This window comes from Thamnophis elegans, chromosome Z (genome assembly GCF_009769535.1).
Source record: "Thamnophis elegans isolate rThaEle1 chromosome Z, rThaEle1.pri, whole genome shotgun sequence".
Classification (NCBI taxonomy): Eukaryota; Metazoa; Chordata; class Lepidosauria; order Squamata; family Colubridae; genus Thamnophis; species Thamnophis elegans.
The window spans coordinates 126,851,879-126,864,326 of NC_045558.1; the positions used below are offsets into that span (position 1 = coordinate 126,851,879).

Here is a 12,448-nt window from a genome sequence, read left to right on the forward strand (position 1 = left end):
TCCCAAAGTCATGTGACCACCGTTCGTAATCTGTCCAGCCGAGCAAAGTCGATGCGGAGAATCAGCTTTGTTTAATGATTGAACAATTTACTTAACAACTTTACGTGTTCACTTAACAACTGTGGCAAGAAACACTGTAAAATGGATGAAACTCACTTAACAACCCTCCTGTTTAGCAACGTATATTTGGGGCTCCATTGTGGTTGTAGATCGAGGGCAGGGGTGGGTTTCTGCCAGTTCTAACCTCTTCTATAGAAGAGGTTCCACAAATCTACAGTGCCGTTTAGAACCGGTTCCAGCTCTCTCCCCCTGCCCGTCCACACATCATCAAGATGAAGAGCGAGAGGAGGAATTCTCACAAGTCTTAAAGTTGTCAAGTTTGAACACCCCTGGGGTTTTTTTTCTGAAGGGTTAGGGGTGCAAGGGTCTTGTAACTTGACAGCTTTAAGGCTTGCATGCTTTAAATGCCAGAGTTTCTGAGCCAACATTTTGATTGCTAAGCAAGAGTTAAGTGAGTTTCACCACATTTTACAAGTTGACCATGTCCACCCTGTCACATGACTGCCAAGCCACTCCCACTTGGTCACATGGCCACCAAGCCACTCCTACCCAGTCACATGGCTGCCAAGCCACTCCCACAAAGCAAGCCACACCTACAGAAAAGGTTCTAAAATTTTTTGAAACCCACCACTGGTCGAAGGCTACCTGTATGTCAGATTGACTGTCTTATGTTAATATTTTTTAAAAATTACCTGCCATACTAATCCACATACATACATATATACATACATTACCTCAAGCTATAATAGATGTGAACAATGAGGAATGAGCCGGGCCAGTTACAAGATCACAGGCAAAACAACAAATGAAGCTGGTTAATATACTAGATGTGCCTGTGAGACAGAAGAAGAGGGAGGAGGTGTGGGAGGAAGCCAGAGAGAATGCTGTTAAATGAACATCAGACAGCTCAGTGTTATTCCCTAGGGAGGAACAGCCCAAGCTGTGTTCGATAAGGGAGGAAGGAATAGGAGCATCGATTAACATGCCTGATGTAAAAGCAACAAAGCTAATCGCAGGTGGGAGGTGGGTGGATGGATCTATCATATGTGCAATGGCCAAATTGATTAACATTGTATAAATGTTCACGCGAGCGATAGTGGGTGCACCTCGGTTCACCCACGTAACACCTATCCTCCGCGAGCTGCGCTGGCTACCTGTTGATCTCCGGGTGCGCTTCAAGGTGCTACTTATCACCTATAAAGCCCTTCATGGTAGTGGGCCTGGGTACTTGAGAGACCGCCTACTGCCAATTATCTCCACCAGACCGATTAGATCGCATCGATTAGGCCTCCTCCTAATTCCATCTTCTAGCAAGTGCAAACTGGCAACTACCCGGAGGAGGGCCTTCTCGGTGGCTGCTCCGTCCCTTTGGAATGAACTCCCCGTGGAGATTCGGACCCTCACCACCCTCCAATCCTTCCGCGCTGCTGTAAAGATCTGGCTGTCCCGGCTGGCCTGGGGTTAAGATTATAGCCCCACTCGAATTGTGTGATTGTTGCATTGGGTGTATGGGTGTAGCCATAGTGGGCGTGGCCTACTTGGCCTTCGCACCATAGCAGTGGGGGCATTTTCGCCTTCCTCAGGCTCCTCGAGCCTCTGGGAGAATGGAAGCCGCTTCCCACAGGTTCTGGAGACCCTCTGGAGCTGATAAATGGGCCTGTTTTTGGTCCTCTGAAACGTTTGGGAGGCCCATTCTCCCCAGAGCTTACCTCACTTCCAAAATGGGCTACATGGAGACTCCTGGGATGGGGTGGGACAGAATGGGATGGGTGGGGCCAACCAGGGGTGGGATTTAGAGGTTCTTCAAACCGGTCATAACGTTAGCTACGGGTTCTCCCATATGATGCTACAGTGAACCCTTAGCAGCGCACTCTGTATATACATACAGTTTACTTTGCAAATTCATTTACTGCTTATTTAGTCACGAGGTGGTTGGCATACATTTAATAAATAAATTACGGTTAACCAAACCATGGTTTAGTATAACATCTAAATTCGGAGTCTCCACTGTTTAATTTGACGTAAAATCCAGCCTAGTACCCATTCCTTAACTGGCATATGTATCAGTGGTGGGTTTCTGCCGGTTCACACCGGCTTGGGAGAACTGGATGGTGAAATTTACCAATCCGGTGAGAGAAGGTTCGACCGATGGACCCAGAAGTAACTTCCGGAACACCTGTCACGGCCCTGTCGTTGGCTCGCTAACCCCTGCCCGTCCGGAAGCAACTCCATCGCTCGCTCCCCCTGCCTGTCCGCACTATCCTAGCCCAATTCGGTGTCAAGTCTCATACCTGGGAGTGGAGGTGGTGAACAGAGAAGCATGGAGAGATCCAGCGGCACAATCCACCAGACAGCAGCGGCAAGCTCAGGAGTTTTTTCCTGGATTCCCCTCTGCCTGTCTCCTCCGATCTCCCAAAGTTCTTTCCCCAGCGTGTGATAGCTTTCTACTGGATTCCCCTCTGTCTTGTCTTCTCCGATCTCCCTAATTTCGACCCTTAATCCTCCAGTTGTCTATTTTTAGGAGGTTTTCCCCTCTCTTCCTCCTCCCCTTTCATAGGAGTCCCCACCCAAAAATGCCACAAGGCTTGGGGTGGTGGTCACATGATTGAGTGTGCATGAATGATGTCAAGTTGTCCATACCCGCCCGGTCACATGACTGCCAAGCTACACCCACAAAATAGGCCACACCCACAGAATAGATTCTAAAAAAAATTGGAAACCCACCACTGATGTGTATGAACAGATTCCTCCTCAACTATGTTTTCCAGTTGAGAAAGGTAACATTGCTATAACCTTTCCGCAATTCTTAAATGCAAACACTGTTTGCTGTTTAATTGCTTGGCTTGTTTCTGTAGGAAATGATAAGTTGCTGTACAAAGCTGGCAGTTTTAATTGGCTCCCGAAGGAGAGCTCAAAGGCCCACGTTCAAATGTACTTCTGCTTAATGATGCCAAAATGCTTTTTTCTCTTTAATTAGTTTAACTTGTTTCTTTTTCTCTCCCTTGAGAAAGTGGCAGCGTTTGGACTAATGTAACAAGTAAATGCCAGGGGAAAATAATGGAGATTTCTGAATCTCTTATCTACATTTTTATTTTAGGAAGAAGACCAGAATAACTCCCTGTTTCCTGGCATTAAAGATGACTAACAATTTGCTTATGAAAACTACCTTTGTAGTGTTTTGCCAAGGATAAACTCAGTTCTTGTACTTGGGCAGCTGTGCTGGGGTTCAAAAGTTTTTACTACTGATTCTGTGGGCGTGGCTTGGTGGTTGTGGTGCAGCTTAGGGATGGCAGGGAAGGATACTGCAAAATCTCCATTCCCTCCCCACTCCTGGTGGAAGGATAATGCAAAATCTCCATTTCCTCTGCACTTCAGGGGGAAGGATACTGCAAAATCTCCATTCCCTCCCCACTCCATGGGGAAGGATATTGCAAAATCTCCATTCCTCCCCCTCCTGGTGGAAGGATAATGCAAAATCTCCATTCCCTATGCACTTCAGGGGGAAGGATATTGCAAAATCTCCATTCCCTCCTCACTCCAGGGGAAAGGATATTGCAAAATTTCCATTCCCTCCCCACTCCAGGGGGAAGGATACTGCAAAATCCCCATTCCCTCTCCATCCTGGTGGAAGGATAATGCAAAATCTCCATTTCTACTCCACTCTTGGGGGAAGGATAATGCAAAATCTCCATTCCCTATGCACTTCAGGGGGAAGGATATTGCAAAATCTCCATTCCCTATGCACTTCGGGGGGAAGGATACTGCAAAATCTCCATTCCCTCCTCACTCCAGGGGAAAGGATATTGCAAAATTTCCATTCCCTCCCCACTCCAGGGGGAAGGATACTGCAAAATCCCCATTCCCTCTCCATCCTGGTGGAAGGATAATGCAAAATCTCCATTTCTACTCCACTCTGGGGGAAGGATAATGCAAAATCTCCATTCCCTATGCACTTCAGGGGGAAGGATACTGCAAAATCTCCATTTCCTCCCCACTCCTGGGGGAAGGATACTGTAAAATCTCCATTCCCTCCCCACCCCACTAACTTGCTTTCCAGCTCAGTTCTCCCGTGCAAGGCAACAAAAGAAGACCCACCCGATCAGCTGGGACTCGGAAGTCGATCAGCTGGGACTCGGAAGGCAGTGAATATAGGGGGGAGGGGGATGATATTTTCCGGTCCTCCGAACTTCCACCTCTGTTGGGTAGGAGACAAAGCCTTGGTGACTTTACATTATCAAACAGGTGGTCCTCGAGTTACAATGGTTCTGTTACAACAGAACTGAAAAAAGTGAGATGACCATTTTTTCACATTTATGACCATTTCAGCATCCCTACGATCACCCGATTTACATTCAGATGCTTGACAACTGACTCACATTTATGATGGTTGCAGTGTCCCTGGATGACATGATCCCCTTTTGCGACCTTCTGACAAGCAAAGTCGATGGGGGAACCAGATTCACTTAACAACCGTGTTACTAATTTACAACTGCAGTGATTCACTTAACAAATGTGGAAAAGAAAAGTCGTAAAAATGGGGCAAAGCTCACTTGAAAAATTTCTCACTTAGCAACATAAATTTTGGGCTCAGTTGTGGTTGAAAATTGAGGGCTAACCTGTACAAATCTGCTAAATAATATCCTAAAGCAAGATTGCTACTTTTTCTGGCCAGAGCCTAAAACATATATGAATAAAGGCAAATATATGTGTCCCAGGATAATATTGCAAAATCTAACTTGGGTAGATCACCGGAGCTAGAGGTTTCATATGTCTTCTTTCGAAAGAAGTTCCTTGAACATAGGCTCCTACATGAGTCTGAAAACTCGGAAGACAAAACCTTTTGTCCCGGTGACCAACCCAGATTGGATCTTGCAAAACATTTACGAACCGAAGAAAAGGGTGTCAAGCTATTCTCCAAAGCATCAGAAGGCAGTGCAAGAAATAATAGATGGAAACTAATCAAGGAGAGAAGCAACCTAGAATTAAGGGGAAAAAAACCCTGACAGCTAGAACAATTAATTAATGGAACAATTTGCTTCCAGAAGTTGTGAATGCTCCAACACTGGAGGGTTTTAGCCCCGATGGCGCAGTGGTCAGAGTGCAGTACTGCAGGCTGCTTCTGGGGATTGCCGGCAGCCAGCAGTTTGGCAGATGGAATCTCAACAGGCTCAAGGTTGACTTAGCCTTCCATCCCTCCGAGGTGGGTAAAATGAAGACCCAGATTGTTTGAGGCAATATGCTGACTCTGTAAACTGCTTAGAGGGGGCTGTAAAAGCACTATGAAGCAGTATATAATTGCTAATTGCTATCACTATTTTAAAAGAGATTGGACAGCCTTTTGTCTGAAATGGTATAGGGTTTCCTGCTTGAGCAAGGGTTTGGACTAGAAGACCTCCAGGGTCCCTTCCAACTTTTATTGTTGTGTAATTCTGTAAAACACAATTTACATTTGATCAATCCTGTATTTATACTTTTCTCGTTTAGCCACTTAAAAATTACAGTTCAGAAGCAATTCTCCAAGATGGTTTTGGAATTTTACACCAAGTTGAACATCTCCATTGAAAGTCATTGTTTAAAACTATGGTGTATTGAAAAACACATTTAGTTTATTTTACGTGTTAACCCAAAAACTATGGCCTACAAATCACATGGATTTAAGTGCAAAATATATCAATACAAAGAAAAGCACATGGTGGTTTAGCACCGAATAGGGATTTGGTCACAGTATGATACCAAGAGATGATTATTGATCATAACCTTGTCATTTTATCTATCAGAATTCTTAATCTAAAATAGAATAATCATCAGATGTTTATTTGGCTTCAAGTCAATTTATTAATAACAATTTTTTTTCAGAAATTTTAAAAAAAGTCTTTAACAAACAGAACAAGCTGGAGAATCTGAAAATTAAGAACAATTATAAACAACAGTAAAAGAAACGATGGACAAGAGATATAGTAGTAGTAGTGTGTTAAACAATATCTCAAATGCAACTGACATTTCTGTTCTTTAAGGATCCTACTTTTGTATATCCCACAGTAGTATTTTACTTTCAGTGTATTCTGCATACTTTCACCGTATTCTATTCCTTCCAAACTGTTTGGCTTATTTTTGTACGTGAAAACCAACGATTTACATTCAAATTTAAAAGACCCAGAAGGAAAAAGGCCCTATTCTCATGACCAAGGTCTAGACCAGAATTATAGCCATTCGTTTTGATAGAATAGTGCACTTTTATATAGACAGATTAGATAGATAGATAGATAGATAGATAGATAGATAGATAGATAGATAGATAGATAAATAGATAGATAGATAGATAGATAGATAGATAGATAGATAGATAGATAGATAGATAGATGATACATACATACATACATACATACATACATACATACATACATACATAGCTAGAAATCTATATCTATCTATCTACCTACCTACCTACCTACCTACCTATCTACCTATCTCTATCTATCTATCTATCTATCTATCTATCTATCTATCTATCTATCTATCTATCTATCTATCTATCTAGATGGATATGGATATGGATAGATAGATGATAGATAGATAGATAGATAGATAGATAGATAGATAGATAGATAGATAGATAGATAGATAGATAAGAGCCAAGGTGGCGCAGTGGTTAAATGCAGCACTGCAGGCTACTGCTAGATCAGCAGGTCAGCGGTTCAAATCTCACCGGCTCAGGGTTAACTCAGCCTTCCATCCTTCCGAGGTGGGTAAAATGAGGACCCGGATTGTTGGGGGCAATATGCTGACTCTCTGTAAACCGCTTAGAGAGGCCTGAAAGGCCTATGAAGCGGTATATAAGTCTACTGCTATTGCTATTGCTATAGATAGATAGATAGATAGATAGATAGATAGATAGATAGATAGATAGATAGATAGATAGAGAGAGAGAGAGAGAGAAATAGATATAGATAGATTGATTAGGGTATAGGTATAGGTATAGATCTAGAGAGATAGAGAGAGAGATAGATAGATAGATAGATAGAGAGAGAGATGATAGATAGATAGATAGATAGATAGAGATAGATAGATAGATAGATAGATAGATAGATAGATAGATAGATAGATAGATAGATTAGGATATAGGTATAGGTATAGATCTAGAGAGATAGATAGATAGATAGATAGATAGATATAGAGATATAGATATAGATGATATAGATATAGATATATAGATACAGATATAATAAATAGATGATAGATAGATAGATAGATAGAGATAAATAGAGCTAGCCTGCTAGCTAGAAAGATGGATGAATATTGATAGGTGTGTGTGTGTGTGTTTATGTGTGTGTGAGAGAGAGAGGGAGGGAGGGAGGGAGGGAGGGAGGGAGGGAGGGACTTGTCCAACTCCTTGCATAGACAGCGGACCTTTTACTATTTCAGACAAATGGATATCCAATCTGTTCTTAAAAGCCTTCAGTATTGGAGCACCCACAACTTCTGGAGGCAAGTCGTTCCACTGATTAATTGTTCTCGCTGGCAAGAAATCCTTCGTTCATTCTAGATTGTTTATTCCCTTGATTAGTTTCCATCCATTGCTAACTGCTTCTGAGCCCCATATATTTATCCAGAGTACAGAAAAATACGAGGATAAATGGAAGCAGTAGCATATTCCGAAGTGCTGGATTTGGAAACAAATTTGCCCTCTGTTATATAATTTTGGGGATTATCCATGGCCATCACGGAAACTATTATGTGACACTGGACCTGCCACAAAATTCCAAATGTGTCCACGTTAACAGGATGATTGATGACTTCTGGTCTAAACATTTGAGTCTCCTACCAACTGAGGATGTGTCTCATCCTCAACTCTCTCCAGCGGCTTCAAAATATTTTCTTGTTTTACATAAACCTCATTTTTCTTTTCAGCAGCCTGCCCAAAGCCTCTTTCACCTGGCCATTCCTCAGGCAGTATATCAAGGGATTTAGAAGTGGGGTAATGATGGTGTAGAAGATGGTTGCTAATCTGTTGATACCTGATTGACTTTCTCCTCCGGGAGTTAAGTAAACCCCTGCTACTGACCCATAGAAAAGTGTGACTACTACTAGGTGGAACAAGATGGTGGAGAAAGTCTTCCTTTGGCGCCCTTGGCTAGATTTTTTTGTCAGTGTGAGAATCACCATTCCGTAAGAAAGCACAACAAAGATTAGGTTGACTGCAAACATGGTATTCATGAACACTTGACAAATAAAAGGAATCATTCCTAGGGGTGGACATGCCAAGGATAGAATTGGTCCAGGGTCACATAATAAGTGGTTGATGATGTTTGAGCCGCAGAAGGACAACTTGGATATTAATATCACAGGGACAATGTACCACAGAAAGCCAAGGATCCAACAGGCAGACACCAGGGCAGAGCAGATAAATTTGGACATCAGTTGCAGGTAATGCAATGGATGGCAGATGGCTATGTAGCGATCCAAAGCCATAGCTGAGAGGAAGAAGCATTCTGTGCTGCCAAGGGAGAAGAAGATGTAGAACTGGAGGAAGCAGGCATGGAAAGAGATGTTCCCCTTGGAAGTTACCAGGTCATAAAGCATGCGAGGCACGGTTGTAGTCACATAACACATCTCCAGCCAGGAGAAGTTACTCAGAAAGACATACATGGGAAGTTGAGCCAAGTGGGAATCTAGGAACACCAGCATGATAATGACAATGTTCTCTGTCAAAGTCAGGATGTAGAGAACAGCAAAAATAACGACAAGCAGGTGACGTATCTGGTGCTGATCTCCAAAGCCCACCAAAACAAACTCTTGAACTTTGCTCGTATTGACCAACTCCATCTGGAAGGCAATAAAAAGAACCTCGTTACCTACCACAAAAAAAAGTCTCCTCTTTCCATCTTTCTGTTTCCACGGAAAGGAAAACCTGAGCAACCACACCATATGACATCTGAATGGGGAATCTCCTGAACTGTCTTGGAGAACTCCAGTGGTGAGAATCAAATAATTTAACACTCGGTTCGGCAACACCGATTCCTAATTTTTTGTTGAGTTTGGCAAACCGGCTCCAAAATGGCCAGACTAGATTCACATGCCTCCCATCTCTTGCTTCCTGCAATCTGGCTTTGCAGAAAGCAAGTGTGTTGGATGCACATAAATGCACACTAGTCTGTCTATTTCGGAGCTGGTTTGCTGAATTCAACAAAAAAATTAGGAACTGGTCCTTTTGAACTGGTGTGAACCAGGTGAATACCCCGACTGGAGAATTCTAAGTCAATGTACCCAATCTTCCGTCCTCAGCCTTTGTAATGGTATTAGAAGTTGTGTCCCTGGAACCCTAGAGGACAAATTATTTTTGTCCTCTACAGATTTTCCAAACTATGCTTATAATGGAAAATTGTTTTATGACTACTCTGATTAAAGAAAAGAACATACGTACGTTTGTTTCCATGTGGAAACCACTTCTGAACTTCATGCTTGATGTGGAGAAGAATGTAACTCTGACTGGGTTTTACAGATCATTAGACTGATAGATCTTTATAGAAAGAAATGACTTGTACATATTATTATGGAAAAACAAAAACCTGTGATTTGATGCTAATGCCTTATTCTACTGCAAACAGAGACAGTCGGAAGTCACTGTTTCTTTTCCCTTTCCCACCACCCCTCATTGATCTTTTATTTACTTTTTTATTTTATAATACTTCACAACCTAATAAAAAAATTAAAAATAAAAATATAAAGGAAAATATAATTTTATTTCCTCCTCTTGTTTCCCATATAGCGAGATCCACATTTTCTTGGATCTCAAGTCAAGATCATTTACTTCTAATGATTTTCATTCAAAGATACCTCATCCAGTTTGACTCCAGCTAACTTTACATTGATGACACTTCCCAGTGTCTGATGCATAAGCAAAATGTTGATACATCTAGCTGAAGAATTGTCCTAAATGCAGCATCATAGTGGGAGGAACAGATGATGACTCATTATATGTTTAGCTAGGGTAGCAAGCAGGAATGTAAGGTGTTATCCAACGACAAAATGATTCTGAGTCTAAAATTATGCTTAAAGATTGACTTTAAATATTTGGAACTGGGTCCATCAAATGCAAACTCAAAGCTACGTCCCTTTGGAAATCATTAATTCCTTCTAATTTAGGGAACTATTCCCAAAAGTAATTCCCCAACCGCTGGGCTTTGCTTTTAGCTTAATATAGAGGAAACAAACCAATATAATAGTGTATCATGTAGGAGTTACTTGTGAAGACCTAAAAGTCTTTTTAAAAAAAACCTTCCATCTTCCTCCAAATATTTTGGTCACCTTTCATCCTATGAAAATACTTTCTGCTATGGAAAAGTAGAGTTTGAGACAGAAAGCATAGCTTGTTCCATTTTCTTGCCATTTTGTTTTCCTTGCAAGGATTCATGCAAGGGATTTTCATTTGCTTCTTATCATGAATGCAAGAGATTTTGGTGGGGTCGGATTAAAATCCCTAATCCACATACATCTTCCTAGAGAAGCCAAAGTCTAGCCTCAGCTGTGTAGAATCAAATTGAGCAAATATCCTATTACAAAAACACTAGTGGAGGAAAACTGTAAAAACACCTTAGCTGTAGAACAGTTGGAAGAGCAAAGAATGCTGGTAATCCTGGGCAAAGAATATGAGCAGAACTTTGAGAAAACAAAAGAAATTCCCTAAGAAAGAAACGGCAAGTGGTCCTTATTTAACAACCACTTGTTCACTGCCCATTCAAAGTTATGATGACACTGAAAAAGTGGCATTTAAGATTGGTCCTCAAAGCTCTTGCTGTTCAAGCACTCAAAACAGTTATGTAATCATGATCTCAGTGGTTCATATTTATGGTGGTTACACTGCTCTAAGGTCAGGGGATCATAATTTATGACCTTTCCTTCTGGCTACCAAAAAACAGTAGGAAATCCAGCAGAAACATGATTTGGGGTAAAAATCAGAAGCAGGATAGAACTGGAAGAGACCTTGGAGGTCTTCTAGTCCAGCCCCCAGCTCAAGCCCCTGTCAATCAGCAGCCATGTCCAGCTTTGATATGCTTATTCGTCGTAAGACACTTGTTCTCTGACCAGCAGTAGCTAAACCATCCCTCCTGTGTTTGTGATGTCTCTTGCTCTGTGCCTTATCTGCTTGTTAACCTGGGACTTGCTTAACAACCCATGCTCCTTTCTCAGCCAATGAGGCAATGGTGAGTACAGGTATTGCCTTCACTAAGTGACATGGTGTTAGAAATCCTGTTTATATATAGCACCACAGACCAAACAAAGAGTACAGTCACCATGTGCTTTACTGCTTAACTGTTCAACTATAACAGGAAACTCTACTTAGAACAAAAGAGAATAGAGCATATATCATAGATTCAAACTAGTTAAACACCATCATCTTCCAGCTCAATACTACTGTACTTGTTGCATAGAAATACATTCCAACAATGAATTCCAACACGTGATCACATGACTTTTTGCATTTTACCAATTACCCTCATTAGCTGAGGACTACCTGTGTGTTCACAGAATAATTGCCTGTTTGTTCTTTCAAAGCCCTATTGTCTTTGTATTCAAGGCTCAGCTGTATGTTACATTGAACTTCTGGTGTGTATTGTAAGATCTTTGAGTATGCCTCCTTTGAATTCTTAATATACTGATATCAACTTGACATTTTGTTTTAGGTTTAATCTGTTTTGTAAAGAAACAGGTGCCAGCTGCTGCAATTATAGGAGATGACCCAGCAGAGCCAGACTTGTAAACACCAAGTTTACCAAGTCAAACATGTCATTAGTTTGGAGTCATTTCACTCTCACAAAAGACCTAAGTTTGTCCTCCCCTTGAATTCTGTTGACTCTTATCTAGCACCCTCTAAGTCCAGCATATGTGTCTGAGAGAAGAGTCTCAAATTTGTGGTTATGTTCTTACCTAGTAATTGCTATGTAAATAAATATGATATTTTTCAGAGTATAAGACACACCTTTCCCCCCCAAAAAAGAGGGTGAAAATCTGGGTGCATCTTATACACTGAATACAGCATTTTTGGCCTCCCAAAACCCTGCCTGCTTTGCAAAAATGTCTGTGCATAGCCTTTAGGAGCCCTGTAGAGTGCTGGAGAGGACAGAAATGTTTGTGTTTTTGGCTCATTTTTGCTCCCCCCAGCCTCCAGGAGCACTCTACAAGCCTCCTATGCATGGCCTTTTTTTTTTTTTATAAAAACAGGCTTGTTTTTGTGAAAAACAGGCTGTTTTGGGGAGGTCTGTAGAGTGCAAAAACTTTTTTTTTAAATTTGCCTCTTCAAAATCTTGGTGCGTCTTATACTCCAGTGCGTCTTATACTCTGAAAAACACGGTAAATAAATAAATGAAAGCCTGTACATCCTCCCCATGCA

The 12,448-nt window shown here is 41.5% G+C and overlaps 1 protein-coding gene across 1 annotated transcript; it reads right to left on the bottom strand.

Annotated features, from left to right (window-relative positions):
• Window positions 1–7,790: 7,790 nt before the first annotated feature.
• Window positions 7,791–8,883, bottom strand: LOC116521673 (olfactory receptor 11G2-like). Its single transcript, XM_032236330.1, has 2 exons — window positions 7,946–8,883; window positions 7,791–7,806 (listed from the first exon to the last, which is right to left on the bottom strand). The coding sequence occupies exons 1-2, from the start codon at window positions 8,881–8,883 to the stop codon at window positions 7,791–7,793; spliced, it is 954 nt and encodes a 317-aa protein (XP_032092221.1).
• Between the last annotated feature and the right edge of the window lie 3,565 nt (window positions 8,884–12,448).